Here is a 19,582-nt window from a genome sequence, read left to right on the forward strand (position 1 = left end):
CTCTCTCTCTCTCTCTCAAGTAAAGTCATGCGCTATATTTAATACCCAGCAATATTTTTCAACTTAATTGCTTGGCTGCCAAGAACATGAAGATCAGTGCATGCATCATCCTTTATTCGCGATCAATCAGAAGTTGGCTTGAATTGATCAGCAACAGAAGCATCACTCTCTAGTAAAGTCATGTACTATATTTAATACCCAGCAATATTTTAAATTTGCTTGACTATCAAGAACATGATTAGTACCGCATGCATCATCCTTGCTTCATCAATCAAATAGTCCGAACCTAAGCAGAGTCTTACTTGTCTTGATATATATATATATATATATATATGTATATACCTCTGCAAGTTGAAGTTCTCCAAGTTCAAGAGAAAAAACATGGCTCAGATGGTTAGTACAGATGAGATAGAGTCATTGAGAATTGAGTTGGCAGAGATAGGAAGAAGTATCAGATCATCTTTTCAGCGGCATACCTCAAGTTTCCGAAGCAGTATTTCAGGATTGAGTTCTACAAAGGGAGATGGTGATGTTGAATATGCATTACAGTGGGCTGAAATTGAAAGATTACCTACATTTGAGCGGCTGAGATCTTCTCTATTTGATAAGGATGTTGATGCTAATGCTGATGCTGATGATGGTGGTGGTGGTGCTGTTGAAAAGAAAGGGAAACAAGTGATTGATGTTACGAAGCTCGGGGCTCTAGAACGGCATGTCTTTGTAGAGAAGCTCATCAAACAGATTGAGAATGACAACCATCGCTTGTTGCAAAAAATTAGAAAACGAATAGACAAGTAAGCCGACCCTTTCTCTCTCTCTCTCTCAAAAGTCCTCCTAAAAATCATTCATAGGTGTGATATTGCATCTCTAAACGCAAACACACTTGTGTAGCATCATGAATGTGAATGGAATGAATACTGCCATAGTCATACATAGAACACAATTTTTTACACTAAAACTCATGAATTTGATCGATGAACACTCTTTAATAAATAATTTGATCGATGAACACTAAATATTAATTATAATATTGTCATGATAAAGTTAGAAAAACTTAATTCAATATTTAGGAAATGAACTAAGCTTGAATCAAGTTTATCCGAATCAAATTTCAGTTCATTTACGGCTTTCCGGCCGGCCTTATGAAATAAATACATATCGTTTTGTAGGGTTGGTGTAAAGTTGCCCACCGTAGAAGTGAGGTGCAGAAATCTGCGTGTTGAAGCTGAGTGTGAGGTCGTGCATGGCAAGGGCCTTCCAACCCTATGGAATTCTCTTCAAAGCACCATCTCCAGTGTAAGTAATTCAAGTTCCTGGACTTTCAAACATGACGTAGTAGAATAAAACGGCAACCATTGTGTTCAAACCTGCACAGCCTAGCTAGCGACATGCTTGCATGTCTAGGTCCATAAAAAATGACTTTTTGGATAATATTTTCTTAAAAAATAATTTGTAGAAATTTTAAATTAATTGTTTATATATTTTTATTTATTATTTCTAACATGTCTGACGTGACCGCACCTGAAATTTTGACAATTCTGCCGTCCCTGGATAAATTTTATGTAATAATATTTCTAAGTTGCCGTCTTCATTAATATTTGTTTTAGTATTTAATATTATAGAAGTCAATTAATTAATTAATTTATTTTTGGCCCTTATAAACAGTTCTATGCAAAGCTGCCGGGTGCAAAGTCACGTCAAGCCAAGATAAGCATCATCAAGGACGTTAGTAGTATCATAAAGCCGGGAAGGTTTGCTATACAGCTTTGATTGAGATCTAAGTCAACTGCCCTGAATTCGATTCTTGTTAGCATTTTAACGATTTCAATTCCATATTTTAATTATAAATATAGTAGCCCATCGTTAAAATTTCAAAAATATTTAATGCCTTTAGCTTGGTCAACTCAAGTTTTTAATGGTGATAATATTTTTGCTAGAATTCTGTTGTGCAATTAAAAAAAAATAATAATTAAAACATTAATTTTTTTTATCTTAATTAATGTAGTAGATGATTTTTCTTTTTTCTTTTTAATTTTGTTACTCATCATTCTAATTTTCTACACATCACAGTTATTTTTATTTATTTTTTATTTTTTTTAAACTAATTGATTTATTCTACTCATCATTCATATATTATATATTTTGTAAGTGAAAAAAATAAAAAAAATTATTTATAATATGTGGTGTAAGCATTAAGGATGATGAGTAAAATTTATATATATATATATATATATAAATAAAGCTTTCAATTATTATTGTTATTATTTGGTTAATTTCCCCAAAATTAGACATATTTTAAGTTCGAGGATGTAATCATTTTCAGTTTTTTGTTTTCTTCTTGTTTCCTGTACCCTTCTCACGATTCTTTAATTTCTCGCCGGTGTGTTTTGATGAAATGTTGTTTCTTGCTGTCGAATAATCGCCATGACAAAGCCCTTTGGATAACTCTGAAGAATATATAAAATTCCAGAGCGTTGGAGGTCCAAAATGAAGATTTCCTGATCATGAAATGAACTATTAGCTCAAATGATGTCTTTCCCCGACAGCATAAAATGTCTGTACATGTTGTCGCTCTATCTTATGGACATAGATGAATAGAAATAGAAGATAAAGTTCCTTAATTTGCAGTTCTCTTGTTGCATCCCCCGAATGAAATTTGTATCTGTTTCAAAGATTTAGGTCTGTATTAGGGAGGGACTCTCTGAGGACTGTGCGTTGTATATTGGATCGCCATGCTTTGTTCCATGGAGTTGCTAATTCAAAGCAGAAACTTCACCCGGGAACATTATCACGTTGTGATTCCTCATCACCTAGTGGTATCCCCCACATTCAACGAAATGTTCCCCTCTCGAGTGTCTCAAAATACAAGTTTACGATTAGTTGGAACTGGAATATCTTTTTTTTCTTTTTTAATTATTTTTATTTTAATACTTCCATTTCAATTTTGATAACTTCTTCACAGAAATCTTTCTATAGAGAGGATTCGAAACGTTTGGGTGATATATATGATGCTGGGGACGTATTCACATGGCCTGACCTTTTCTGCAGGATAACTCTGCTGCTTGGCCCCCCAGGTTGCGGAAAGACGTCCCTTTTAAAGGCCCTGTCCGGGAATCTAGACGAATCTCTCAAGGTTTTGTACTTCCATATTACTTGAAGAATGCATTTATATTGTCAGCCTGATGAGGGCAATGTACGCTCATTAATGGGCATCTAGTTTGAAGCTATAACTTGAAACGTAAATCAGCAGAATGTTGATAGGAACAAAAAAAAAAAAAAAAAAAAATCAAGAAAGATCAAAGCAATCGATGCAGATAATTTTGTATGTATAATTATAGGTATATCTCCTTGTTTGATGTAGTATAATAAGTGTTACCAAGTTTTTGGTTGATTGCTAATCTAGTTTATAGTCTTTCAAATTTATGTATAAACTATCTGTTTTGCCTAATAGATTACTGGGGAAATTTCTTACAATGGATACAAGCTAGAAGAGTTTGTCCCCCAAAAGACTTCGGCTTATATCAGCCAAAATGACGTGCACATTCCAGACATGACCGTGAGGGAAATACTGGACTTTTCAGCTCGTTGTATGGGTGTTGGAAGCCGAACGGGTAAGTTTTCCTTAGAGTTCAACTGGGAAGATGATTTATTAATAAGTACTGCCTTATTAAGTATAAACCCCCAACACTCGGATAATGACAGCAACTTTTGTTTTTGGACTAATCCAGATGTTTTGATGGAAGTCAGTAAAAGAGAGAAGGAAGCCGGAGTTGTTCCCGATCCAGACATAGACACTTACATGAAGGTAACGGTTTCATCTCTAATCTTCTTTTTTCCTTGTTTATGAAATAATCTATACTGCTGTATGCCAACTGATTTGGCTACATGAAACTAGTTAAAGTCGTTGAAATTTTCGTTTTTGACAGAAACTTGGGAAAAAATCCCTTCCAGACCATATGCGATTTTTTGTTCTTTGATAAAATGATGGAAAACTTAAGATAATGAAAACCATCATTGACAAAATCATTGAAGCTGAATCCTCTTACTCATAGGACAATTCTCTGTTGCATGTGCGTTAATCGCAGCTACAGCGAAAGATTTAGCATATAAAAGATTTTGGTCACACTCTGGGTATTATTACGTATGGAATGAAATAAGATAATTTATTTTGGTTACACTATGTTTCTTTTGTTTCTACTTATTGATGGTTTTCTTGAGGATTTTCATTGTAATATTGACTGTATTTTTTTGGCAGGCAATTTCTGTGGAAGGACTAAAAAGAACCCTTCAAACAGACTACATACTAAAGGTCATTCTCATTCAACAAAGCTGACAGAAAACCTATACCCTGTAATTTGTAAATTGATGAATAAGTTACCAGTTTATTTCTATTGCTGCCTTGATTTCTCAGATCATTGGACTTGATATCTGCGCTGACACTCTAGTTGGAGATGCTATGAGAAGAGGTATCTCTGGTGGTCAGAAAAAGAGATTGACTACAGGTAATCTGAGAGAAAACAATAACCTTAGCTGGTTTTAATGAGAGAACTAACTCCCAATGCCAGGTTAGATTTTGACTATAGGGAATTGGACTTCAATTTTGCAGGGGAGATGATTGTAGGTCCTACAAAAGCTCTGTTTATGGATGAGATAACAAATGGCTTAGACAGTTCCACTGCCTTTCAAATTGTTACTTGTCTTCAGCAGCTAGTGCATATCACAGATGTTACATTACTGGTTTCCCTTCTTCAGCCAGCCCCAGAGACATTTGATCTTTTTGATGACCTCATTTTGATGTCAGAGGGAAAGATTGTGTATCATGGTCCACGTGATCATGTTCTAGAGTTTTTTGAGGATTGTGGTTTTAGATGTCCGGCGAGGAAAGGGGTTGCTGATTTTATCCAGGAGGTAAGTGCATTTCAGCTTATATTTGTTTTCTTTTCAAGCTCCTCTCTTTAAAAAAACTATTTCACGCTATGTTTATACAGGTAATCTCAAGGAAAGATCAAGCACAGTACTGGTATCACACGGAAGTACCTCACAGTTACATTCCAGTCGATTTGTTCTCTAGGAAGTTCAAAGAGTCTCCATATGGAAAGAAGCTGGAAGAGGAGCTCTCAGAGCCATATGATAAGTCCCAAAGCCATCAGAGTGCTCTTTCCTTTAGTCGGTATTCCCTTTCTAAATGGGATCTTTTTAGAGCTTGCGCTTCAAGGGAACTTCTTCTCATGAAAAGGAATTCTTTTATCTACATATTCAAAACAAGTCAGGTTAAGATTTGTACTTGTGCTGATGTTCCTTGATCCTTTACTATCATTACTTTTCCTGGTGTGGGAGCGTTAAAACCTATGCTCATTCTTCCTGTTTCATCTTTATTATTTGTTTAGTTTGTCCAAAGCCCTGCAAAATCTGAAACATGTTTTGGTTTTTTCTATCTCCAGCTTATTGTCATTGCATGTATAACAATGACTGTGTTTTTGCGGTCACGCATGGATATTGATGTTTATTATGCAAATTACTATATGGGTGCCCTGTTCTATGCTCTTGTCATCCTTCTTGTTGATGGTATCCCAGAGATGTCCATGACTATTCAAAGACTTGAAGTATTCTACAAACAGAAAGCATTTTACTTTTACCCAGCTTGGGCTTATGCCATTCCAGCAAGCATACTAAAGATCCCTCTTTCATTTGTGGAATCTCTGGTTTGGACGTGTTTTACGTATTATGTCATTGGATACAGTCCTGAGGCCCAGAGGTGAGTTGGACATGAAAATATGTTCATATTTGTTAATTTTGCCTAGTTTTGGTTCATGAATTTCCAAACTTATATCCAAAACTTTTCAAACGTTAGAGCCTCAACACAGCATCTTCTTTTGCTTAAGCATTTTTTTTTTTAATTTTCTTTTATCGAACCTTTATGATTTACTTAAGTACAACAGGAATGTTGAGGGCAGCAGCAGTGCCAAATTTTGTTAGTTGTGACCCTTGGTTCACTGCTGTTTTAGGTTCTTCCGCCAGTTCGTTCTACTTTTTGCAGTGCACCTATCTTCATTGTCCATGTTCCGTTTCCTGGCCTCCGTCTTCCGGACAAATAATGCATCTTTCACAGCTGGTAGTTTTGCAATATTATTTGTACTGTTATTCGGTGGCTTCGTTATTAATAAATGTAAGGTTTCAATATCTCCTTTTGCCAAAGCTCATTCTAAGATAATCAATTGAAATGACAAGCTTAACTGTTCTGCTGCAGCTTCCATGCCTGTCTGGTTGAGGTGGGGATTTTGGGTTTCACCCATGACATACGGAGAGATAGGGCTTTCTTTAAATGAGTTTCTTGCCCCAAGATGGCAAAAGGTGAGACTCCCACGGCATTTCTTCTGGCTTCGTATCATAGCCCAGCTTTCTGTTAGATTTTTCAAGTTCAAATCCGTCCTCACTAACTCTAACCGCCCACTTTTTGCCTGTTTTAATCTTTTAGAGAATTATCCAGTAAGTTACTACAATCAACTCTACATCCTGTTTGGTGTTTTTTCATTTATATGTTCTAACACTGGAAATTCAGTAGCATTTCACTCCATATCTTTCACCGCAGTGCAATATATTTCTACTGATCGCCAATGTCCAGCTAAATGAATCTTAGGTGAAGTTTTAAGATCCACCTTAATTCATACCCCAATAACTGGAGTAGTGTATGCTTGGGTAACACTTGTAATTACACAATCAATTTCAGTTGTATGACCTATACTCCAATACTTCTGTTACAAGCCTGATAATGCTGTGTTATTTCTGTAATTAATTATGACTTTAACAGCCGGGAGAAACAGATGTTCCAGCTAAGTCTGCTTTCCTTTCTTATCTGTAGATGACATCGGCAAACACTACGATAGGGCAAGAAATACTTGAAAGCCGTGGACTAAACTTTGATGGTTATCTTTTTTGGATATCACTTGGTGCCTTGTTTGGATTTACAATAGTATTCAACATTGGATATATCTTGGCATTAAGTTACTTGAAGTGTAAGTTCTTTGCTGTTGTTTTATTTCAACTTGAAACAGCATTGCAACAATAGATGCTGATTTGTCGACATTTGATTAACATTCAGCTCCTGGATCATCTCGTGTTATTATTTCGCATGAAATGCTCTCCAAAGTACCTGGAAGTGACGATTCACATGATGGGGACCATTTGGATGAAAAGTCCAAAAATTCTCATCTACAGGCTAATATAGGACCGAAAAAAGGTTAGATAAATTTTCTCGATCTTCGGATTGTTATTCAGATCATTACCCCTTTATTTTCTTTAAATGTATTTATCCAGCTTTTAATGAGCCTCTTGTTCCAATAACAGGTAGGATGGTCTTACCTTTTACACCCCTAACCATAGTGTTTCAAGATGTGCAATACTATGTTGACACCCCACTGGTAATGACATGTAATTTTATGTTAGGTCCTCTGTGGTTGCTGGATTGATAATCATTGACAACATTAAATCCATTCCTGTAATTTTATTTCCTATTTCATTCTGGCTCTCAGGAAATGAGAGAACAGGGATTCACAAACAAAAGACTTCAACTTCTTTCGGATGTTACTGGCGCATTGAGGCCTGGTGTTCTAACAGCTTTGATGGGTGTCAGTGGAGCTGGCAAAACAACTCTTCTGGATGTTCTAGCTGGAAGAAAGACCAGTGGTTATATTGAAGGGCAAATAAAGATTGGAGGGTATCCCAAGGTTCAAGCAACCTTTGCTAGGATATCGGGTTACTGTGAACAAACTGATATACATTCTCCTCAACTAACTGTTGAAGAATCAGTCATATTTTCTGCTTGGCTGCGGTTGTCTGCTGAAGTAGACCCAAAAACTAAAGCCGTAAGATCACAATGCACTGACATTAAGTCCAAAGGTTTGGAATTTGTATTCATTGTTGAGATAATATAATGGTTTGTTAAAGCTTTCGTGTGATGTCTTGCAGGCGTTTGTGGATGAAGTCCTTGAGACCATTGAGCTTGATGAAATAAAGGATGCATTAGTAGGTATACCTGGGGCTACCGGTCTATCAAATGAGCAGCGTAAGCGGCTTACAATAGCCGTGGAGCTTGTTGCTAACCCCTCTATCATCTTCATGGATGAACCGACAACAAGTTTGGATGCAAGAGCAGCTGCAATTGTCATGCGAGCGGTGAAGAACGTAGCTGATACGGGAAGAACAATTGTTTGTACCATCCACCAACCTAGCATTCACATATTTGAAACATTTGATGAGGTAAATATATTTTTATTTTTTTTAATTTTGAAGTAACTTTATCCACGGAATATACCAAGGAAGTATTTACTTCTCAAAGAAGTGCTGTTTATCTCTCTAACTCAGTAGTACATGCATGGCTACTGAAGAAATAAAGCAAGAGCATTTAGGTTTGACGGCTGCAATGAAGAAAAGTATGTAAGATATGTTGCATCCAGCCTACTCCCCAACAAAATGATATCAGAACTGGTGTTGGACAAGATTCAATCCTAGGAATCAAGTTCCTTCTTAACAAATCTTCAAGAGTTATTTGTCTCATTCCCCTTTTGCTTTTACAGTTGATCCTTCTAAAAACTGGTGGGCGCATGATATACTCTGGACCATTAGGACAGCATTCAAGTCGGGTTATAGAATATTTTGAGGTTAGCTTGCTATTTGCTGTAACAATACACATATCTTAGGGATCTTTTCTGCTTCCATTTTTTGTATAGTAGTACCACTTTTTTTAAGATGTTACATTGATAATTAAGTTTTATTTTGACAGGGTATTCCAAGAGTTCCAAAGATTAGAGAAAATTACAACCCATCAACGTGGATGTTAGAGGTCACTTCGACATCTTCAGAGGTTGAGCTTGGTGTAGACTTTGCCCAGAAATACAGGGAATCTCCCCTATATGAGTGAGTTGATTTCTTTGGTTAGAACTGTACTTGGTTTTGATGTTGTCTGATGTCGAGTAGCGCGTTACTATTTCAAAATAGTAACTTCAAATCAGCAGAGGAATTCTACATTGCTTGACAAGGAGAAATTCTTTCCATTTTACAAATTCTAAGGACTCCAATTCTAACATTAACCAGCCCTTTTAGAGTATAGGCTTAGATGTGGCTTCGGTCTTAGGTCATTACAAATAGTATCAGAGCCAAATCCTACTAGAAATGTGAGACTTGACCTGACGAGGACATTAACAATTTTAAGGGGCATGATTGTAATGAGGAGTTCTTGGCCATTTGATTCAAGGACTCCAATTGTAATTTGATTAGTCATTTTGCATTATATATAGGTTTAGATGTGGCTTGGACCTTGTGTTGTTACATGTTCATCTATTGTGTGGAAACAGATCTTGGTCATATGACCTGTATTTCATTCTTTATACAAACATGACAACCTCTATTATCCCATTTTCAGGAACAACAAAGAACTTGTAAGGCAGATGAGTAGCCCACCTCCTGGTTCAACAGATCTGCATTTTGTGTCCCGCTTTTCTCAAAATGGTTGGGGACAAGTCAAATCCTGCCTATGGAAACAACATTTGACTTATTGGAGGAATCCTGCATACAACTGGACTCGTATGGTGCATACACTTGTAACTGCTTTAATTTTTGGAGCGCTATATTGGAACCAAGGAAAAAAATTGTAAGTTTTAGTTATTTATCATTTTCTACTTTTTCTCCTTTTGGCAGAATCTATATGACATGAGAAATTGCTAGTCTGGATAACTTGGCTAAATTCAGCTGTAGGTCTCTCCTTAAGACAAAGCACTTCATCCGTCAGATATATGCCTTTTTCTGTAGGGTGCATATTTTAGGTGTATTGCAAAGAACTAAATGCTGCATTTTTTCTTTTTCCTTTTCTGTTAGAAACAACCAGCAGAACCTATTCAATATTTTTGGTTCAATGTACGCTACTGTTATCTTCTTGGGCATAAATAATTGCACGACAGTCCTTCCATATATAGCAGCAGAGAGAAATGTTATGTACCGGGAAAGATTTGCCGGGATGTACACTTCATGGGCTCATTCACTTGCACAGGTATGATTCTCTACCTGTAAAGTCTACTTGTGCGGCCTACTATCACCATTTGATCTCTGAAAACAAAATTGGTGGAATCTATGGTCTTGATTAGGGGGCTCTTGTTTAGCCATTATTTTCAGCTTATAAAGTTGGGGATACTGATATTGTAGGTGATAGTGGAAATCCCCTATCTCTTCGTCGAAACTGCGTTATTTGTGACAATCTCATATCCAATGATTGGATATTATGGGTCGGCTTATAAGGTTTTCTGGTACTTCTATGCAATATTTTGTTCATTGCTGTACTTCAATTATCTGGGAATGCTGGTCGTGTCATTGACGCCAAACTTCATGGTAGCTGCAATTTTGTGCTCGGCCTTTTACACATTATTCAACCTGTTTGCTGGTTTTCTGATGCCTGAACCGGTAAGCTGATAAAAAGCACTCAAAAGTCATCTATATTGTACACCGTGGAGTCTTCAAGTTATGAACAATATATATAGTTTAACTGACCGGATTGTCTTGTTCTTACAGAAAATTCCAAAGTGGTGGATCTGGTTATATTATCTGATACCCACATCTTGGTCGCTGAATGGTATGCTCACTTCACAATATGGAGATATAAATAAGGCCATCATGGTATTCGGAGAAACGAAAACAGTGGCTGCCTTCTTAGAAGATTACTTTGGGTTTCACCATGATCACTTGGCTGTTGTGGCGGTTGTTCTCATGGCTTTCCCCCTTGTTTTTGCTTCCATGTTTGCATATTTTGTAGGACGGCTGAACTTCCTGCGGAGGTGAGCGTCTCGCTCTTTCAATAGAGGCTGGAAAGGTAGAGGTTGTCCATGGCGAACTGCAAGCCTTTTGTTTGCAAGTAATATGTTAGTCTGTGTAGTAATATGCAAATTCGTTGTCATTCAGTAAGAAGCGTACTTGTATGCTGGTCAAGCTGAAGATATCTGTACGGGGCTTACATATATTTTCTGACTGGCAGATTCCAAATAAAATAGAATACGCATGTCCATGAACCAACTTGCCAAGGTGCTGCTTTGTGTGTAACGCCCCAAATCCAAAATCATAAACGGATAATGTTTCGGTTATATTTTTAAAACTTTCTTCCTGTTTACAAATATATATCAAATACACAATCTCTAAACTATTCACAATTATAATACAATGATTCTAAAAAATTCATTCATAAGTTCGGCTATAACCATTAAATTCTAAATAATTACAATATAGATAATTCGATAAAAATCTAAAAGCAACTAAGATATGACTAATAAGAAAATTCTCTATACAGCTAAAATTATTTTCAAGTAAGAAAACCATAAGCCCCAAAACTTCCAACCTCAATTGTGTAAACCAAGTCTAATCTAGAGTTTTTAGCTCAAAAGCTATCACCTCAAAAAAAGAAACTTTCTACGACCTTAAAAAAGATGTGAAATGAAGTGGTGAGCTACTATGTAACACCCCACTCTCCACAATTATTAATAAAGTCATTTTTAGAGATCTGGGGGAGCCGGAGTGTTTCGTCAAGAATAGTGAACAATCAGAATGATTTCGCCCAATATATTCCGTCAGAGATACTCAGACAATAAAAATGATTACGCCATGAGTATTTTAAATAAGACACCTTAACAATCAGAATGATTATATTAGAAGTACCTACTACTATTTTGATCAGAATGATTACGTCAAGAGTATTTGAGTAGAGGTATTTCAATAATCAAAATGATTACGTTGGAAGTACTCGTGAATTATAAATGGAGATACTCGAACAATCATAGTGATTACGTCACAAGTATCTAAGGCTTGATTGACTTAGAAAATACTGTTTTCGAGACATGCTCTATACTCGAGACATAACATGACATGAAATGAAAAGACATATGACCTGACATAATGTGACGTGACATATACGTGAGATGCATGACTTGACGTAACACGAAACAAACAACAATACGTAATATGGCATAATATGTAACAGATATAATTACGTGACATGACATAACATGTAACATACAACATATGTGACAGAACATAACATGTAACAGAACATTACATGGCATGATATAACATGTAACAGACAATATTACGTGAAATGACATAACATGTAATAGATAATATTACGTGACCTGGTATAACATGTAACAGACAACATTACATGACATGACATAACGTGTAGTAGATAAAATTATGTGACAGAATATATTATGTAATAGATAAATGTTGCATGACAGAATATATTATGCGATAGATAAATATTTCATGACAGAATGTATTAAGTAACAGACATATATGATGTAACACGGCATATAAGATAACATAATTACATGAACATTAGTTCCCTTACCATCATATATAAACAGTAATCTGATAGTAAATTAGGAGCTAACTTATAGTGATTGTCGCATTTAGATAGAAAAGTATAAAACACAAGAAACTGTAAGTAGGGATTGTAAATGTTAGAAACTTTATCACTAATAATTTAATAATATGTAAAATGCTAACTAAGAATAAAATTGTCATTTAACTATCCACAAGTGAAAAAATGACCAATTTATTCCTAACTTAAGGAATTCACACCCTAACTTAAAAAATACCAAAATTTACATTCCTCATGTAAATTTTGTTCTAAACTCAAATATCTAATTATAAAAATTTTATAAGAAATCATAACCATGAAAACACACTATGGCCGAAACACCCTTAGGCATTTTCTCTTTGATTTTTGTTGCAATTTTATCCAACTTTAACACTCAAACTTAAACCAAAATATTGCAATATAGATAATCACATCCTATATTTAGAAGAAGTATGCTTGAAACAACCAACAAAAATTCACTTCACATAAATACAAAACTTTTTAGTTAAAAGATCCAATTTTTTTAACTAAAACACAAACCCTTGAATCTTAAAGTTTTGATTCTATTTAAAAATATCTCCAAGAACCCCAAAAATTAAAAACTTTCTTCTAACATATTCATAACACACTACTAAGAACTAAGTTGCTTTGAATCAACACATAAAAGTCACCAAAAATCACAAAATCTCACTTGAAGTACTCGGCTCCAACACTTAGACAAAAACATAATTTGTTCTCAACTTTGATTTGATCAAACACTTATCCGAAACATACATTGATAAAAAATTCAAACCCACAAAATCGTATGGTTTTAAAATATGTCCTAAATTAGATTCAAGCATTAAACTTAAAGTCACATGGCCAAAATTAAACCACAGCATGGATCTATCCAAAAACCTCATATTGTTTACTTAACCAAGTATCTTTATACATAAAAATCATATTTTTACAAATCAACACCTAAAATCTTCAAACCAACATCCTAACATGTATATAAAAGGTTTAAGATCATCAAATAAAAATATCAAAATCCTTAGAGTAAGATTAAACTACAAAAGATCCAAACGTTCTTAAAACAGAAACTATTTTTCTCTTTCTAGTTTCTAATTTTCTAGATTTGAGAAAATATTTCAACAAAAGCTTTTATCATGTAAAGAATCCTTAACAAACATTTGTATAAATATATTAACAACACTCCATAAAATCTTCGGACCAAGATCTATCCATTAGCTTGGTCAAAAACTCTAAAATACAATATACTATCCAGTTTATCTTCCAGAATGACATTTCCATGGTTAAAATAACTTTGGACCAATAAAAAAACCATGAAATCAAACACAAAAGGTACCACGGAATCTAGACTCAAAGAGGAACGAATTTCATGAAGGAATCATCGTGACAAAACACGATGATTCCTTTTTTCTTTTCGTTTCCCCATTCTCTTGAGCAACTAAACTCTCGTATACTCCCGAGATTGGACTCCCGCCCCTTTCCTCTCGAGACTATATTTTCCTTTGGAGGACGACGATGCATTCTGGATAGTCGATGGTGGTTTTCCACTGGATAGCTGATGCATTCTGAAGACACAACTCATACTGCAATGAGATGGAGTCTGAATCCTTGTGCCCTCTAACTCTGCCAGAGTGTAAATGTGTGCTGGCCATAGTGGTTTACAGAGTGTAAATGTGTCTTGTCTTTAGTTAGATAGTAAAAATTAGTAAATGTCTTGCGAGCCCAAGTGGTTTATAGAATGTTATGGATGTTTCTCGTGATGTGGCTGAATTTTTTAATTATAAAGATAAGTAGCAAGGTCCCTAATCCTCTTTGGATTTTCAGCTTTTGCTCTGCCCCTTTCAAATCTGCCAACCCTGAGTTATATAACACAATTTACAGTTCTTAAAAAGTGGTTGTGCTATGCAAATTGTGAATCTTTATATGATCTTGGAATATTAGTGATTTTGGAAGATTTTGTATAAATCTTCTTCTCAAGCTTGCATTTGTCAAGTAGCACTGATTTTGAAGGAACCATCCTGTTTGTATTACTAGTTATGGAAATTATCTTCTCACTCTTAAAGGAACTTTTCATTGTTTTACTTTGTGGAAATATTTCTTTGATGTTGTTGGAGCAAAACGACCAGCTGCAATTTTTTCAGTAATTCTTTTCTGGCCCTAGATCAACATATCTTTCGGATTTCTTCTTCCTATTAACAAGCATTTTTCAATTTTAGTATTTGGAAAATGAAGGTAACTAAAGAACTAACTAAGGAAATAAGGAACATTTTTTTTTTCTTCTAGTCCACATGCTCACTTGTTCAAGCACTAGAGCATTTTGCATTAGCTTCTGTGAGTGAGATGTTAGTTCCATAGTTCATACTCAAAGAAAACTCAGCAAAATCCACTATGGAATCTGGTTCAAATAACACAAACATACCTGAGTTTGGTTATCTCTTGCCTCTATCTTAAAATGGTTTTTTTTTTTTCTAAAACTTTATCTTAAATTCTTTTAGTTTTCATTAACTATATACTTGAGTAGTATGTTGTACAGGGGTCTACATTAAGCACTAGCTGGTTGAGAACATTCAGATTTGGGCTGGGTTGGGTCTACGTTACCGGTGGTGGTGGTGGTGGTGGTGGTGGTGGAAGAGTTGAGGACGACGTCGGATTTCGAACGACACAACGCACAGGAGGTCACGCGGGCTGGGTGAGCGGCAAAATGAAATTGAATGGCTCCTTCCCGTATTCGGTTTCTGTGCAAATCGTATGGCATTTGCTATTCTGGGCATTTTGGTCATTGGCATCTGCTTATATGGACTAAAAGACAAACAATGGAGTGCACAGGGCCTCCTTACAGGGACTGTACCTAGCACCTCTCTAAATGAAATGCACCGTTTTCTTCGTGACCGAGTCCATCTGCTCCCAGTCCATTGAAGACAAAAATCAAGCGAACAGGAGACAAAAATCAAGAGAATATGAGACAAAAATCACCATTGAAGACTGCCCAATCCATTTGCTCCCCACCATCCCGCAAACGAAACCATATGCTCTCCTCCCTCCCGCGAACGAAAGATGAAAGCAAAACCAACTCTTTCACTTCGGTATCTCTCTCTCTCAGTTTACACACTATAGAACTTCATCTAAAATATGTTATGTAAACAATCATTCCTATTTGTTTTGGGATGATATGCTACAACCAAACATCACATCCACCAAGTATGTATAATGTTGGAACTTGGAAGGGTAAAAATTTCACTGTTAATATTGTCCATGATGATTATTTTTCTGTAGCGGTGAGAAGATGCCTAATATCAAGTGGTCTGAATCTGTAGAAGTCAAAGGGAAAGTGAGGTTAGAGGCTTTTGAAAAATATATTCAGGATCTCCCTCATTCACGTAACCGAGGTTTAATGGTATGGTACTTTTACCTCTTCATACCATTGTGAAATAGGCACTTATGTTCACAGGGTTATATTAGATTTATGGAAGTTCAAAATCTGCCTTGTTTCTATACCAGCTTGATGATGACTAATACTCGAGGCAACTGGGTTGCAGTTTTCCTTCGCTTTGGTGAGAAAAAATCAAAGAGCTTTGTGTTGTTTACGGATAGAAAAATGATGCATCCTAGAAACTTTTGAAGCTTTTGTTCTGATAGAGAATACTCTGCGGTGACTTCACTAGAAACTGAAGAGCTATGAGACAGAGGGCATATTTTGTGTGATTACTATATGAACTTCATATTGGCTTAAAAGAAAAATCATATGAATATGAATAGATGATATTTATGACCATAGGGATCGACTTGTAGGAGGTGCAAGAATATACATTAAAGATGTTGAAGCTTATTTTGGTGGTGGGGGAAAGTGAAACCAAGGATTTTTCGGTTTTGAGAAATGGTGCATTGGTTTGTGAGTGGGAAAGCAAGCTGAACCTTCTTCGTGGTTCGCAGGAGACGTGCGAGACGTTCGGAAAGGTGACAGGTCAAAGTAAGTGCACTGGTTTGTACTAAGCAGGAATATGAAGCTTTTTTGTAAATCGTGGTTCTTTTCCTTTCAGACTTTTTTGTTCAATTCTATTGTTTTATTTTTTAAGGCCATGTCAACACAAGGGTGCGCAAGGTGTCCCCCAAATTGACTGCCTGTAGAAGATTTCTTTTTTAATTTTTTAAAATATTTTTAAAAAAATTTACAGCATCATTAAAAAAATACTTCTTTAATTATTAAATAAAATAAAAAATTTCGAGACCCATTATCGAAACCCACTGTTAGAACACTTAACATTTCCCTAAGATAATTTCCTGATTGTTGAAGAAATTGTGAGGATACAGTAATCTGAAAATAAAAGCAACTTTGAGGCGTGTAGAACACTCTTAAAGATAATTGCCCCCACTCAAAAGAGTTTGTTACCGGTTTACAAGCAATTCACCTCCACAATACAACAAAGTCACCAATTGCAGATAGCAATTATGAAGTTTTTCCTTCAGAGTTTCACTATAAAATTGTGTAAGTGACTGAAGATATGAGAGAATGAGATGAATAAATTCGTGGGTCTCATCCCTATTTATAGAGAATGAAGTGATATCATGTGAAAGATCACAACCATTAACTTGTGACTTTTATCATAATGTTTCACTTAAAGACCAAAGGTATGTGCCTAGCCTAGTGGTTAGCAGGTGCCTCCCTTGAGAAGGGAGGGCATTGGTTCGAGTCTGCAGAATTGACTTTTCAATTAAATTGATTTTTGAAACATTGCACCCTATCAAAGTGCCTATTCAGCCCATGTGCAAACACTCAAGTGTTGTGACTCTTTGGCCCATGTGTTAGGCTTGGCTTGCCCAAGCATTATGTCCATCCAAGTCCAACACTTTACAAAATTATAAATCAAATTGCACTTGTGGAGTTTCAAACTCCTACCCTTTCATTTGAAACAACACACCATTACCACTGAACCAATGCATTTCTTTGAGATAGTGGTTCACGTAAATAAATAAGAAGTGACTTTTCAATTAAATTGATTTTTGAAACATTGCACCCTATCAAAGTGCCTATTTGCCCCATGTGCAAACATCCAAGTGTTGTGACTCTTTGGCCCACATGCAAGGCTTGGCCGGCCCAAGCATTGTGTCTATCCAACTCCAACACTTCACAAAATTATAAATCAAATTACACTTGTGGTCAAATTGCACTTGTAGAGTTTCAAACTCCTACCATTTCATTTGAAATAACACACCATTACCACTGAATCAATGCATTTCTTTGAGATAATGGTTCACGTAAATAAATAATAACCCATATTCAATAAATTCACATATTTAATATCACAATCTATAATAAATATAACATCCCCCACTTAGATTGCGATATTAAATTTTCAGTCAAATACTGATATCCTCATGCATACAAAAAGGTATCTCTCGACTTAAACCTTCAATTAGTGTAAGTATCTCAAATTCTAAACAAAGTCAATGGTGGCCTAGGCTTAAACCAAGACTCTATATGCTAAGAACAGAAATACCACACACATGATTCTATCCAATTTTAACAAGATAACTCACCAATAATTTGCACTAATCCACGTGCTCTATCCTGACATTCATGAACATTTACAAAAGAAAACCTTAAACTTCTGCTAGAAGTTGTCCCCACCTCTTATGTTCACATAGGTAAAGTTCCTTTCTGTGTCTCTGTTACTTCAGACACTTAAAACAACTATTGAACCTCATTAAGAGTATAATACTCATCCTACATTTAGCGTAACAGCCAACACTGACCATCCTGGAAGGGTTTCTAACATTAAATTAAATTTCAGTGCTATCCAGCCACATAACTATAACTTGTTATTACCCATTAAACGTTAAACTATTTGTTAATAGTGTAAGGTTGGGTTTTTATTACAGGTGACTTTTAAAAGAAATGTTTCAAACCCATTCCACTAGATATACTATTCACCATATCTCTCGAAAGTCCCTTTGTGAAAGGATCCGCCAAGTTTTTACTTGACCGCACATATACAATAGTGATAAGAAAGCTGCTGCGGGACGGTCAGGCTATTAAAGATAGAAGAGCTACCTTCCATTCAGACATCGACATGTAGGAAAAAACACAAGAAACTAGTTAGACCTCACTGCATAGAGTCACCACACGCAAGAGTCAAATAAAATCGTTGTCCTCCAAGCTATCTTCCTATTTTCATCTTCATCTCCAAGCTCTCAAGCTCGTCTCTTTGCACCTCCACCAAGAAAGGAATCATATGTGCTCAGATTGGATGATAATTACAACGATGCGAAAGTAAAAAAAGCATGAGCATTTTAGATTTTTATTTTTGAACTTTTTTGTCCAAAGCTTGTAAAGCTGTGAACTGATATATGATTTTTTTTATTTTTTTTTGTGGGTGGGGATGTTATGCAGGAATTCAACAATCTCTGTGGCTGAGAGTCACAAAGAAGAAAAGTACCAAATAGATCTGATGGTGATGAGCTTTTAAAGACCCCTTTCTTCACCGAAATCTTCATCTGAAATTTAACATTTTTTCTTTGGTTTGGTTTGGTTTTGCAGCTCCTCCTCTTGCCTTAAGATCATCACTAGAAAGAGATGGTGAGATTGAATATGTGACCGTAGATGCTAAATCTATGGCCGCAAATGCGGATACGGTGAGTGGGCCAGCCTCTGTTGCTTTTTCTTGTTTTCCTCTCTCTGGTATGTAATGGGTTCTGGGTAGATTTTCATATATTAGCATTGTGTTTTGATTGTATGTGCAGGAAATTTAGCTGGTGGCGAAGGAAGATGAAAAGGCAGTTAAAATAGGCAAGGTAGAGGCGGTGAATGTTGAAAACGAGAGGACGAAAACTGTGGCAACTGAAGAAACTGAGTCTCAGAAGCCGGTTCTTGCACACAAGGAGAGGAAATGCAGGGCTCAATTGTGAAGTCTCTGATCGGGTTTATACAAATGTAAAATAAATACAATAAATAGCTTACGTGGCGCAGGGCTATTGGAGGGCTGTTTAATGAGGGGGAGCAGCTCGACCATTCCCCAGGTTTACTTTAGTGATAATACTATCACTTATTAATTGTTTGACATATTCATGTCTCAAGTTAATATGTCTAGATTTTTCATTATATATCTTACTATAAGCCCTAGACATAGTAGCTTCATTATCACAATACAAACAAATAGCTGACATTGGTTGTGACCACAACTT

At 35.9% G+C, this 19,582-nt stretch overlaps 1 protein-coding gene and 1 long non-coding RNA gene across 2 annotated transcripts; both read left to right on the forward strand.

The window, feature by feature from the left end:
* Positions 1 to 285: 285 nt before the first annotated feature.
* On the forward strand, positions 286 to 10,947 carry LOC121261887 (pleiotropic drug resistance protein 3-like). Its single transcript, XM_041164295.1, has 24 exons — positions 286 to 794; positions 1,170 to 1,296; positions 1,666 to 1,751; positions 3,049 to 3,133; positions 3,452 to 3,611; positions 3,729 to 3,805; positions 4,256 to 4,309; positions 4,412 to 4,502; positions 4,607 to 4,908; positions 4,989 to 5,270; positions 5,442 to 5,755; positions 6,006 to 6,166; positions 6,248 to 6,351; positions 6,860 to 7,013; positions 7,100 to 7,237; positions 7,345 to 7,418; positions 7,530 to 7,862; positions 7,966 to 8,256; positions 8,574 to 8,657; positions 8,780 to 8,913; positions 9,419 to 9,646; positions 9,871 to 10,042; positions 10,195 to 10,449; positions 10,558 to 10,947. Exons 1-24 carry the CDS (start codon positions 382 to 384, stop codon positions 10,822 to 10,824), a joined length of 4,386 nt encoding a protein of 1,461 aa, XP_041020229.1. The 5' UTR covers positions 286 to 381; the 3' UTR covers positions 10,825 to 10,947.
* Positions 10,948 to 18,937: 7,990 nt separating this feature from the next.
* Positions 18,938 to 19,341, forward strand: LOC121261889. The gene is made up of 2 exons (XR_005940023.1): positions 18,938 to 18,977; positions 19,142 to 19,341. It is a non-coding gene; the product is annotated as an uncharacterized LOC121261889 (long non-coding RNA).
* Positions 19,342 to 19,582: the final 241 nt, after the last annotated feature.

This window comes from Juglans microcarpa x Juglans regia, chromosome 4S (genome assembly GCF_004785595.1).
Source record: "Juglans microcarpa x Juglans regia isolate MS1-56 chromosome 4S, Jm3101_v1.0, whole genome shotgun sequence".
Classification (NCBI taxonomy): Eukaryota; Viridiplantae; Streptophyta; class Magnoliopsida; order Fagales; family Juglandaceae; genus Juglans; species Juglans microcarpa x Juglans regia.

Bases quoted from the DNA above. Each gene is read 5' to 3' on its own strand.
- LOC121261887 (XM_041164295.1), top strand. From the start codon at position 382: ATGGCTCAGATGGTTAGTACAGATGAGATAGAGTCATTGAGAATTGAG. The intron at 795-1,169 runs GTAAGCCGACCC...ATCGTTTTGTAG, and splicing joins ATTAGAAAACGAATAGACAA to GGTTGGTGTAAAGTTGCCCA. The intron at 3,134-3,451 runs GTTTTGTACTTC...TTTGCCTAATAG, and splicing joins ATCTAGACGAATCTCTCAAG to ATTACTGGGGAAATTTCTTA.